This window comes from Lolium perenne, chromosome 1 (genome assembly GCF_019359855.2).
Source record: "Lolium perenne isolate Kyuss_39 chromosome 1, Kyuss_2.0, whole genome shotgun sequence".
Lineage (NCBI taxonomy): Eukaryota > Viridiplantae > Streptophyta > Magnoliopsida > Poales > Poaceae > Lolium > Lolium perenne.
The window spans coordinates 120,424,436-120,436,629 of NC_067244.2; the positions used below are offsets into that span (position 1 = coordinate 120,424,436).

A 12,194-nucleotide genomic window follows, 5' to 3' on the forward strand; every position below is an offset into this window, starting at 1 on the left:
CATTCCCACTATGGTTTATATGAGGCATGGGTGAAGTGTTTTTGGGATAGTCATGGTTGACTTCGCGATAGCTCCCTAGTGAGGCCGAAGCCGTACTAGGAGGCCCACTAGTCAAGTTCTTAAGCATGGTAGACATTTCTGCCATTTGGCTTTGTAGCTCATCCTCCTTTTTCTTCTTCTCGGCATCATATGCCAAGAATCTAGATTTCATCTCTTTAACCGAAAGGTTAGAGTTTTCATCTAGACCCTCGAATAGTTTTTCCATCTCACTCTTAAGGCGGTGAAGCCCTTAATAAGAGTCCAGGCTCTGATACCAATTGAAAGTATAGAGATGGTAAACCTAGAGGGGGTGAATAGGTTTCTCTGATTTTAATCCTTTCTTTGCAATATTAGGCTTTGCGGAATATAAAGGTGAGCCTAATGCAAACTAGGTGAAGCAACCTATATGAAGAAACAACTATCTCGAGCACGAAGGCTCTCTCAGGCAGTTTAAATCACAAGTAAGGAGTTCGGTTAGAGATAACCGATAGCACGCGGAGACGAGGATGTATTCCCGTGTTCCCTTGCTTTGCAACAAGGTACGTCACGTTTGGAGGGGTGGAGGTCCCACGAAGGATTCCCCACGCCACGAAGGCTCACCCTATTCTCCGGAGCCTATCCCACGAAGGAATAGCTCACTCACTTGTGGTAGACTTTGAGGTAGCCTCCAAACCTTCACAATCTTGCCCGGAGCGAATCCACAACCCGGATGCTTCCGGACTCCTCTTGCCCACCTAGGGTTTCCAAGGAACCCTAGGAAGCAAGCTTCTCGATGAATACAAGGGGAATGAGATTTGGCTTGGTAGAACAAGAGATCGGGTCCTCCTCTAGTGATTCCCCGGAGGGATTTGAGTTTGGGTGGAGGAGGAGGGAGATCGGAGGCTTTTGGTGTTTCTAATAATGGAGTAAGAGAGAGAGAGCTCAAGAACAGCTTGTAGTGTGTTGCCTAACCCTTCCAACGTAGGAGAAGGGGTATTTATAGTGTTCTTCAAAATCTGGCCGTTGTGACTTGCCACCTCAAAGATTTTCCTCGACAAACCCGGTTGTCGGACCACGAGACCGGAGAGCTCCGGAGTAGCGAGGCCGGTCGGACCGGATCGGTGACCGGACCTCCTTTGCGTCGTCTGGCGCTCCTCGGTTGGTGGCCGGTTGGCGCCGGTTGCGCCGATCGACCGGACGGAGCACCGGACCCGCCGGTCGGTAGCCCGGTTGACCGGGCGGCAACCGGATCTGCTGGCTCCTCGTTTGGAGCCCGGTTGCCGCCCGGTTGACCGGCCAGCACGCCGGACTGGCCGGTTGGACCGGGCTGTAGACCGGATTCCTCCTGTAACCCCTTTTTGATTGTTGTTGAAATGGGGGGTCTCCTTTAGCCTTCTTGTTCCTTTGATACACCATTTACGCCTCATTGCCTAATACCTGAGATTATCCTTATAAACATATTAGGCCAAATACTTTAGCACGATGTCATCGTTACCAAAATAATGGATAAGGGTAAAATACCCTCACAATTTTGTTTCATGCATGTCGTATGGGAGTTGACCGGTGGAGGGGGTAATTGAAAAATGCCAAGCTACAGCCTTATATTGTGAAACAAATGCCAAAAATCTATAGGCACTATAGAAAGGAACGGAGGGAGTAGTATATTAGAAGGAAAAACCCTCACCTATATAAGTTGTTTTTCGTCTCCTCCCACAACCGACGCAACACTAAACCCAGCAGGTCAACACTACTCGTTTATGTTCCACAACATCCATGACAATCGATCAACCACTTCCTCTTCATGTAACTCTACCACAATGGACAACGCGGCATGCAACCGCCACAAACTTCACCTACGTGTCGGTTCTTTCACCGTCGACACTTGTATCTCTAGCTTCTACTACGATACATATGCATTAGCAGACCCAACATTTCTATTGCCGGGCAACTGTTGGGTATTTGGGCGGCTGGTGTAGTGTAGTTTCAAGAGTATTTGATAAAAAAAATCAGTTAAGCCTTTAAATTTGTTGTCTGCCTAGGTTCAAAATGTTCTTGGGTCCGCCAATGCATTTATGTATAGTATTTCCTCCGTTCGCAATTACCCTGCATTTTAGATTTAATCAATGTCAAACTTAACAAGGTTTGACTAAAAATATAGGAAAACCTATTAATATCTAAACACAAAATTAGTACTATTAGAATCATCTTGAAATGTATTTTTATATCAAATAGTAAATTAGCAATTACGGATGTTAACATTTTTTGATAAATGTTCGGTCAATCATTAGAAAACTTAACTTTAACTAGTGCCAAAATGCAGGGTAAATAAAAACGGGGGGAGTATGTGTAATTGATTCAGCGATGCCTAAACCAGTTAATAATATTCCAAACGCTCGCCTTATATCACCGAGGAAATGTAGAATTGAAAACAAAAAAACCGGTTGGGCACACGGGAGCTGAGCTACAATTCCAGCCACATCGGTTGCATTAGGCAGACCGAAAGTGGCATCCGAAAGACGATTTCATTTTGCCCTCCGCTGTTATATCGACGCCCACCATTAGCACCACCATCTCCCCCCTCCCCCATCTCCTCCTGCTGTCGCTTGCTTCTCCCTCCCGGCCTAGCTAGGGTTTCCACTCCGCCCCGGCCCTCGCCTCAGATCCCGACGCCGGCGACCCCCGATCCTCCTCCGTCGCCAGTCGCCGATCCCGCCGAGCTCCGATTTGCCGCTCCTCTCACGCTCCGCCACCTCCGCCCTCCAGCCTCTGCACGCGCTCGCCGGGGGGCAGATCTAGGGTTTCGGGCCTCGCTTGGTGCATGAGAAGGCTACTAGGGCCCTGACGGCGGCATGGAGGTGGAGGCGGCGAGGAGGGATGCGTCGGCGCTTGACCCGGAGCTGCTGCAGCTCCCGGAGCTCGCGCCCGGCGCGCTCCGGGAGAACTCGACCATAGCCGACGCGCTCTACACGCAGTGGCTCGTGCTTCCCGAGACGGCCAAGCTGGTAACCTCTCACGCGCCATCTCCTCGCCCTCGCCTGCTCCCTTCCTCTTTGCTTCCCTTCTAGATTGGCCCGGTTCGTCCGTAGATTTTGCGTCGCTACTGTGATCTCGTGAAATATCTACCGGGTGTGCTTCCCTTGGTTGTTTCGCTTTGTGCTGCGGTGCGTCTGTATGGGTTTGTCGAGTTTTTGTTGCAATTGCGAGCTGATGCTGAGGATACTGGGCGGTGGTGGAGTAGGAACATAGAAAGCAAAGGTCCCGTGGGAAGCTGTGATTGTAGTGAATTGTTCGGAGATATACAGCGTAGCCTGTTTCTGCGGAGTGCTTAGTTTCTGCGCCTCAGTTGCCATAGCCTGAACTAATTTTGTTGTTTATAAACCGATGTGCTGACTGGTGGTTTTTGCGAGGTCTTATCCTTTGTCTTATGCATCAGCTTTACCTTCATATTCAGGGGAATGAAGTTTTGGTATGATAGTTTAGTGTTGCATGTGTTCAGAAGAACGATGGACTTCAGGAGATGTGCGGCGGTAATGCTGTACGCTGATTTGCCTTGAAATGAAACGTTTGCAGTTTTGTTGAGGCCGCAGTGGTTCACTGCTAGAAAACTGGCTTCAATATATGCTTGTCTCCTTGGGTTACTTAGATTGACTTCAGATTGTTTTGTACATACGTTGGTATTTGTTTCTGCCGAGCAATTACCATGTAGGATTTGAATGGAGGGACTATTTTCTCATTTGCCTGGCTTATATACTTCCAACTTTTGAGATTTGTTTGCAACGGTACATGTATGCACCAAGGATCTTGATACTGATAGTAATCTGTTTGAGTATCCTTTGATGATGTCTGCTGCTCAATGGCTTTAAGTGAGATGGCTATCAGTTTCGAGTATTTTTAAGTGAGATGGCTACCAGGGCCCTGACGGCATGGAGGTGGAGGCGGCGAGGAGGGATGCGTCGGCGCTTGACCCGGAGCTGCTGCAGCTCCCGGAGCTCGCGCCCGGCGCGCTCCGGGAGAACTCAACCATAGCCGACGCGCTCTACACGCAGTGGCTCGTGCTTCCCGAGACGGCCAAGCTGGTAACCTCTCACACGCCGTCTCGCCCTCGCCTGCTCCCTTCCGGTTTGCTTCCCTTCTAGATTGGCCCGGTTCGTCCATAGATTTTGCGTCGCTACTGTGATCTCGTGTTGGAACTCGTGAAATATCTACCGGGTGTGCTTCCCTTTGTTGTTTCGCTTTGTGCTGCTGTGCGTCTGTATGGGTTTGTCGAGTTTTTGCTGCAATTGCGAGCTGATGCTGAGGATACTGGGCGGTGGAGTATGGGACACAGAAAGCAAAGGCCCCGTGGGAAGCTGTGATTGTAGTGAATTGTTCGGAAATATACAGCGTAGCCTGTTTCTGCTGAGTGCTTAGTTTCTGCGCCTCAGTTGCCACGAATGGATAACCTGAACTAATTTTGTTGTTTATAAACCGATGTGCTGACTGGTGGTTTTTGCGAGGTCTTATCCTTTGTCTTATGCATCAGCTTTATCTTTATATTCAGGGGAATGAAGTTTTGGTATGATAGTTTAGTGTTGCATGTGTTCAGAAGAACGATGGACTTCAGGAGATGTGCGGCAGTAACGCTGTACGCTGATTTGCCTTGAAATGAAACGTTTGCAGTTTTGTTGAGGCCGCAGTGGTGCACTGCTAGAAAACTGGCTTCAGTATGTGCTTGTCTCCTTGGGTTACTTATTAGATTGACTTCAGATTGTTTTGTACATGCGTCGGTATTTGTTTCTGCCGAGCAATTACCATGTAGGATTTGAATGGAGGGACTATTTTCTCATTTGCCTGGCTTATATACTTCCAACTTTTGAGATTTGTTTGCAACGATACATGTATGCACCAAAGATCTTGATACTGATAGTAATCTGTCTGAGTATCCTTTGATGATGTCTGGTGCTCAATGGCTTTAAGTGAGATGGCTATCTGTTTCGAGTATTTTGTCTGCTTTCTTATGGTGTATGGTGTCTTGGTTATTTTTAAATATTAGTGCTAGTGTCATGGTGTCTATATAGCGTAACCTAGTCAATCACTTGTCAACTCGGCCAGCAGCAGATGACATGACTGCTCGCCTTGACCAGCCAGTGATCTAGGAGACAGAGGATTCCATCGCCTCTGGTTGTCAGCACTTTCTAGTTTGCAAATGTGTGCGTAGTCACCTCCCTGCTCTCTGCTGTTGCTTTGCGAAATACTTTTCTTCCCCCAGCTTTCTTCTCAGCTCCTTTCTCTATCTTATCTGTTCTGCTGCTTGTTGCCCATCTCTTGTTAGCCCAGATGTCCTCTGCTTTGCTGCTTGTGCTGCCAAATGTTGCCGCTAGAGAAGGTGGGCCTATTGGTATTCAGGTAGGGGAGGAGGGAGTGGAGGACTTGGATGTGTTTTTGTGCTCCGGTGAGGTTTTGCATCAAGTGGCTAGTGGGATATGTCTCACTTTCCAGTTTCACGTTGTTTTGTACTATATTTGTTTGTCAGGCTAAGCCAAGTTATTGTCTAGCTGTCACCAGGGCAGGTACCTTGGCATCCTTGCTCCCTATGCTGCCACGATAACTATGCAGTGTTATGCATGTGCTGGGCACATGTTTGCTTTTTCATTTGTGACTTCTTGTTGGGCGGCAGGACAAAATATATTTACTATATGTTCTGGCTTCTTGCAGTAATTCATGCATTGCACCGTATGGAGCAAGATAGCAGATCTTTCAAATTTTATTCTGTAAATATCACATGTTTGAATTAGCTCAATCTTCTAGGAATTTGTAACATGTGTTCATGCTTGTTGTGTACTTCAATAGCTGTGTTGTTTGTATCAGCGAGTGTAGTCTTGAGTGGACTAGGCTGAACATAGATTAGTTCAACATTTTAATTTCATATAGACGCTTATCCAATCAATATGGCATAGTGATGGCCAAACGGTATATCAACTGGTGCAACTGTACTTGAAACTGTTACAACATGCGCTTGAGGTGCTACTGTGCTAGAACTTTTAGTTTCTTGTGAATCTTTTTGGGCTCTGGGTTATCTCGTTTTTCTTTCCATAATTTATGGTAGTACACCTACAATTTTAATTGACTGGCCACTTAGCTTACCTTCTAGCTGATGCATAAAGATTAGCATGACCATTGTTAGTTAAATTTGTTAATACACTGTAATTCCCTGAAGTATGTATCTGTGCTACTGTTTAGTGCTTAGGCTGTATGAATCATTATAACTCTTTCATGTTCACAACATGATATTTTTCTTCATTGTTAATGGTTGAAGTTACTTCTCTCTATCTGATGGACTGATTCTATGGATATGGACACTACTGTTTTGTAGATTAGAATTGCATAGGAAGTTGTGTGAATAGCACTAAATTTGTTTCTGTAACATACTTACGTGGGATGTATTATTCCTCATAATATTTGTTTTGTTGGTTGCTAGGTGAAGTCTTTGATTGAAGATGCAAAAGGCGGTGGCGCACTGAATGTTGCTGGGAGTTCTGCCAGCACAAATGCTGCTTCAAGTAGTTCTTTGCCATCAATGTTCCCGGCTGGTAGTGCTCCCCCACTTTCTCCTAGGAGCACTGCTGGCTCTCCCCGTGTTATGAGACGAGGATCTGGAGCTGGACCATCAACCTTGGGATCTCCTCTAAAATTAGTCAGTGAACCTGTGAGAGAGGTTATTCCTCAGGTGCTTTTCGTCTGTTGTTGCTATTTTCAGTTTTGTATTTGTTTCTACTCTATTTATTTAATCGTCTTTCTTGTTAAACTTAGTTCTTGTGTTTGATGTATTTGCAGTTTTACTTCAAGAATGGGCGCCCTCCACCAAAAGATTTGAAGGAGCAATGTTTGTCTAGACTAGATCACCTATTTTTTGCCGGCGAGGGACTCCAGATACAAGGTGACTTTTTGTAAGGGTTTCATCTGTTTGTTCACATTAAAGTGCATTCTTAAGTTTGAATGTTTTATTTGTCCATATCAGAATTCAGACCAGTCATAAAAGATATTTGCAAATTACCATCCTTCCTCTCTGGTGTTCTTTTCAAGAAGATCGATGCTGCTTGCTCTGGAACTGTAACAAGGTATGGTGTTCATTCAACACCTCAACCGTGACTACATTAGTATATGTTGAAATATTGTGAATCTTAGTTGCCCCGTTGTGTTTTGAGGATATGCCAAGTACTTCATGTAGCTTATTAGCACAGGGGCTTGCCATCTCTAGCCAATATCGTGAAACTGCTTATCCAGTTTTTGTAGGGACCATTATAATAAGCCTAGGCTCTGTTTTCTTCTACACTCCAGCAGGCATGCTACTCGATAATTTTCTTGCGCACATTTATAAATTGCAACTGTAAACTACATAAGCTTATTTTTCACTTCCCCTTGCTTTCATAGTAACATTTAATATACCACCCATCTTTGGTGTTTCATGTCCATGCTGATTTTTACCCTCTGCCTGCACAGGCACACGCATAGGCGTTTAACGAATGTTTCCGTTTTGACACGAGTACTTTTTTTGCTTCTGAACTCAGGGATGCGTTTATCGCGTACTGGATTAATGAAAATAAGATAACACTGGATACACCTAGCCAGATATTTGAAATATTAAGAAAGCCGGGTTGCAGTTATCTCACTCAGGTCAGCGTTTCTTCTTTCCTCTGTTTGTTCTTTGTGTACATGTATATACTGAATACAACTGGACAAGATGATGATTCTACATTACCGTTTTTTATTTAAAGGGAACGCTAATTCTCCATAATTTGTACAGGAGGACTTTAAACCTGTCCTAAAAGAACTCTTGGCAACTCACCCAGGTTTAGAGTTTCTACAGGGCACTCCTGAGTTTCAGGAGAGATACGGTAACTTCTTTATCAAAGTTACTTGGTAGTTGTTGGCTCTTCAACCAGTACTTTTCATGTCTATTGTGCATTGGATGTGCATTATGACTCATCTGTTCTATCAAAAACCAATGCCACATGTAGTTTATATAATGAAAAGAATTGATTCCTTGCAAAATGGGCTTGTTTGCAAATTGTTATGTTTCTTCAACGCAATTTCAGTATCATTTACCATAAATTTTCAGGCATATACCTTTTACGTTGATAGATGGAGTATAATTTATTAATGAGGCCTAACAATGTGTGTAAAAGAATAAGGCATCGCGTCCTTCATTCTTTTGTTCGCATAGAGCTGATGAGAATAAAACTGGGTCTAATTTAGTAGGGAACTCCTGTACACCCTTACACTTTGTTATTAGAAAGTTAGAACTGAATGGTTTTGCTTGAAGTTGTATATATTCATAGGAATTCGGTGTCGGTGTCAAAGTTGTATTTTAGCAACATAAGAAATGATATATTACAGTCATGAATATCGGTATGCAAATATAAGCTGCTTGCAGATAGAGCATTGTCCTTTTTGTCAAAAAAATATCACCAATTCTGTGATGACAAATGGATATTATGAACCAATGCCAGTGATGCTGCATCTCACTCATCTGCTAATCATGTTTTAATGCATTTTTCAGCGGAGACTGTAATATACAGAATATTTTACTCCATAAATAGATGTGGAAATGGCCATCTTACCCTCCGAGAACTAAAACGTGGGAATTTAGTTGCTGCAATGCAGCAGCTGGATGAAGAAGAGGACATCAACAAAGTACTGAGGTAATTAATGTATGGAATTGCATGCCCATTTCTATATGCAGTCCCCAAGATCTCTTGGTAGAATGGGTTAGCTCCATACATATTGTGTTCTTACATGTGCTCCTCCATTATGGTGTTACGATGGCTCACATGAGTTTCGGGACTCCAGTTGATGCTACTTTATGTAGCAAATAGAGAAGACTTTATATGTTTTTTGTACGAGTTTCTAAGCTTTACATATCTGCTGCAGATATTTCTCATATGAGCATTTCTATGTGATCTACTGCAAATTTTGGGAGCTGGACACAGATCATGATTTCCTGATTGACAAAGAGAATCTTATCAGATATGGAAATCATTCGCTGACTTACAGAATAGTTGATAGAGTCTTTGCACAGGTTAGTCCTTTGCTAGTTTATATCCGAGATGCTAGTTTGCAGAACTGTTAATGTTTTTTTGTATTTACATTGGTTGATCTACTACTACTCAGGTCCCAAGGAAGTTCACAAGCATGACCGAAGGAAAGATGGGTTATGAAGATTTTGTTTACTTTATTTTGTCGGAGGAAGATAAATCATCTGAACCTAGCCTTGAGTACTGGTAATTGTTTTCTCCTGTCTGATATCTATATTACCTTTAACTTCTTGTCTTGGGATTACTTGAAGTGTAAAGAAATTTCATCCTTTGAATGTTTTCTCAAATACGTCATGGTCTTCTCTCCTATTTGATTTTTAGGCATTGAACTTCCATCTCAAGTCCCAACATTTTTTAAATGAACATGTTGTTCTGAGTAGTATGTGATTTGCTGTAAACATGTTGCTTCAAGTATCTGATACCATGGTAAACCTGTGTACGTGCGTATCATTAAGTTGCGAAGTACATTTGTTTTACAGGAGTACATTTGCTTATTATTTGTAGCATGTCTACAACTCATCATCTACATTTCTTTATTTATTGAAACATGCCAAACATGTTTTACAGGTTTAAGTGCATTGATCTTGATGGCAATGGCATATTAAGTACCAATGAGATGCAGTTTTTCTATGAGGAGCAGTTGCATCGCATGGAGTGCATGGCACAGGAACCTGTGCTTTTTGAGGACATATTGTGCCAAATGATCGATATGATTGGACCAGAGGTATCATCCTAAATATAATTGTGCTGCACTCCCCTCCCCCCACCCCATCCCCTCTTGTCTGGAACAGTGGAATACAAAGAGGTCCCAGAGCAATGTGAAGGAGTTGTTGTTAAAAAATCATGCATTCGAAGCATGCCCTTAACTGCATTTGACAAATCTGTTCCTTTCTGCAGAATGAGACCTATTTTACATTGCGGGACTTAAAAAAGTGTAAACTATCAGGAAATATATTCAATATCCTATTCAATCTCAACAAATTTATGGCATTTGAAACTCGTGATCCATTCCTCATTCGCCAGGTAACGTTGCTTGCCATAAAGTGTTCGAATCCACTTCCACCATTTAGTTAAAAGTTGGATCGGTTTTAATTGCAGGAGCGTGAAAACCCAACTTTAACAGAGTGGGATCGGTTCGCCCATAGGGAATATATTAGGCTGTCGATGGAAGAGGATGGTGAAGATGCTTCAAATGGAAGTGGTGATGTGTGGGACGAGTCACTTGAAGCTCCATTTTGAATTATGTGAGTGTTGTTTTTGGATGAACTTACATAAGTTGGGACATATAGCTAGAGTACATGAATTATGAAAATCAGGACATAGAATATTACCAGCATTGATTAGATTTCAGAATTTCTATTCTGTTAATTTGGAAAATTTTGATCAACCTTAGTCATTATGTTACCTGGCTACTTTCAACAATCTAGTGATTGCATGGATCTGTCACGCTTGTCTTTCATAGTCACACGCTTCTCCATGTTCCGTTTCTGAAAAAATGCTTTAATTCTCAACAGAATAAAAATTAAGTTCTAATTGTTCAAAATGTTTGCTGTTGTCCATCTCTACTGTTCAAGAGATTACTATGGGAGTCACATGGGATTGTTTTGAAATGGTAATATTTACAGGAACAATACATTCTTGGAAAATGATAGATAGGTCATCTCGTCTGATTTAAAAATTAGCCCCTTTGATTCATATTAGCAGCAGTTGTAGACTTTGTGCCAGTCGAACATTTTAAGATTTGGCACCAATCAATGTTCTCCCTCCATCCCTAAAAAAGCTGCTCAACTTTGTCTAGATGCGGATGTGTATAGACATATCGTAGTCATAGATACATCCGTATCTAGAAAAAGTTGAGCAGCTCTTTTTGAACAGAGGGAGTAGAAAAATTTACAAGCATAGACAATTATCAGATAGATATTTGTAGGTTTGTCATGTATTTTCATAATATATATACTTTTGATTGAAAAAAGATAATGTCGTAAAAATATGGTCAACGTGTTAATTTGAAGGCCTCCTAACCTACTTACATTGTGAATCAAAGTGAGTATGTAACAATGCACCACAAGATTATTATATTTTTCTTCTATATATAAATGTGTATGTAACCTTGTAATTTGGCTGACGTTGGTATGAATAAATGATGATTTGATGAGAAAATAAAACAAATCTTGATATGTTTGCAATTTACTTGCTGAGCTGTTCCACAACTGTTCTTTTTTTTCATCAACAGGCCTCACCCCTAATTGGTTGGATATGGATGACATTGGTTGGGAAGAAGTGTAAAGGTTTTGGCTAGCGTGCGGAGGTCATTGCCGGCTCGCAGCAGTTTCAGTAACACCAAAGACTACTTATGAGTTTTACTGTGCAGGTCTGATTCGATATTATCAGTTGTCCAGTTGTGCAAACATTTTTGCTTGGAAGGAAGAATGGGAAGTTAATGTGAGGGGCCTCCTGCATACTGACAAAGCAACAACCTCAGCAGTCTCAAATGATACTGAAGTGGGGGACCTTTCGTGGTCCACCTTTTTCTCATTGTGTTCTGATTGTTGCTTTAGGGGGATGTCGGTTTATTCAATTGCTGTGCTCAAATTTTGGAGCTGAACTGTATTGTTTGGCTGCCGTTTTCTTTGTTAATTTGTGGATGTGCGAGCAAGCAATTCCATCATTATCTTCGATCATGGTATGTAACTTTCTGGTTCTGGTTTATGTTTAGTTGACTACATCGTTTTGTTGTGATTCTTGGTACATTTTGGGAGGAAAGATAGGCGTAAAGGCATGGCTGTGCAATGCCATTTGTAACATTAACAAGTAACTGTGCATTGGGTGCATAAATCTGAACAGAAAGGTAGATTACATTGGCAATTTGGTGTTTTGTTGTAGCATGTATTGAGATGTTCTTTAAGTCTGCATGCTGCGGTACTGACATCTGGTTTTGTGATCAACTGTCACTCAGCTTGTTGAACTTGCTGATTTGTCTGAACCTCCAGTTTTGTTTGAACTTCTGGTTTATTTTTTTGGCAGTGTGGTAAAAATTAAACATATTCCTTTTACGAAACCATCCAAGTAACTGATGCTGGTGAACCGTACATGCCGTTCAGG

At 42.5% G+C, this 12,194-nt stretch overlaps 1 protein-coding gene across 2 annotated transcripts; it reads left to right on the forward strand.

The window, feature by feature from the left end:
• The first annotated feature begins 2,552 nt into the window (after positions 1-2,552).
• Positions 2,553-11,957, forward strand: LOC127300395 (probable serine/threonine protein phosphatase 2A regulatory subunit B''delta). 2 transcript variants are annotated; one of them, XM_051330502.2, is made up of 14 exons: positions 2,553-3,020; positions 3,930-4,094; positions 6,476-6,724; positions 6,832-6,934; positions 7,016-7,115; positions 7,566-7,671; positions 7,802-7,892; positions 8,558-8,699; positions 8,929-9,076; positions 9,169-9,278; positions 9,660-9,816; positions 9,990-10,115; positions 10,191-10,336; positions 11,326-11,957. In XM_051330502.2, exons 1-13 carry the CDS (start codon positions 2,868-2,870, stop codon positions 10,329-10,331), a joined length of 1,791 nt encoding a protein of 596 aa, XP_051186462.1. In that variant the 5' UTR covers positions 2,553-2,867; the 3' UTR covers positions 10,332-10,336; positions 11,326-11,957. The 2 variants fall into 2 exon arrangements, with proteins under 2 accessions (XP_051186462.1, XP_051186468.1); XM_051330508.1 differs by lacking the exon at positions 3,930-4,094.
• Positions 11,958-12,194: the final 237 nt, after the last annotated feature.

Coding starts and splice junctions, on each gene's coding strand:
- LOC127300395 (XM_051330502.2), top strand. CDS start 2,868: ATGGAGGTGGAGGCGGCGAGGAGGGATGCGTCGGCGCTTGACCCGGAG. Junction 7,893..8,557: donor TGAGTTTCAGGAGAGATACG/GTAACTTCTTTA, acceptor TGCATTTTTCAG/CGGAGACTGTAATATACAGA. Junction 9,279..9,659: donor GAACCTAGCCTTGAGTACTG/GTAATTGTTTTC, acceptor CATGTTTTACAG/GTTTAAGTGCATTGATCTTG.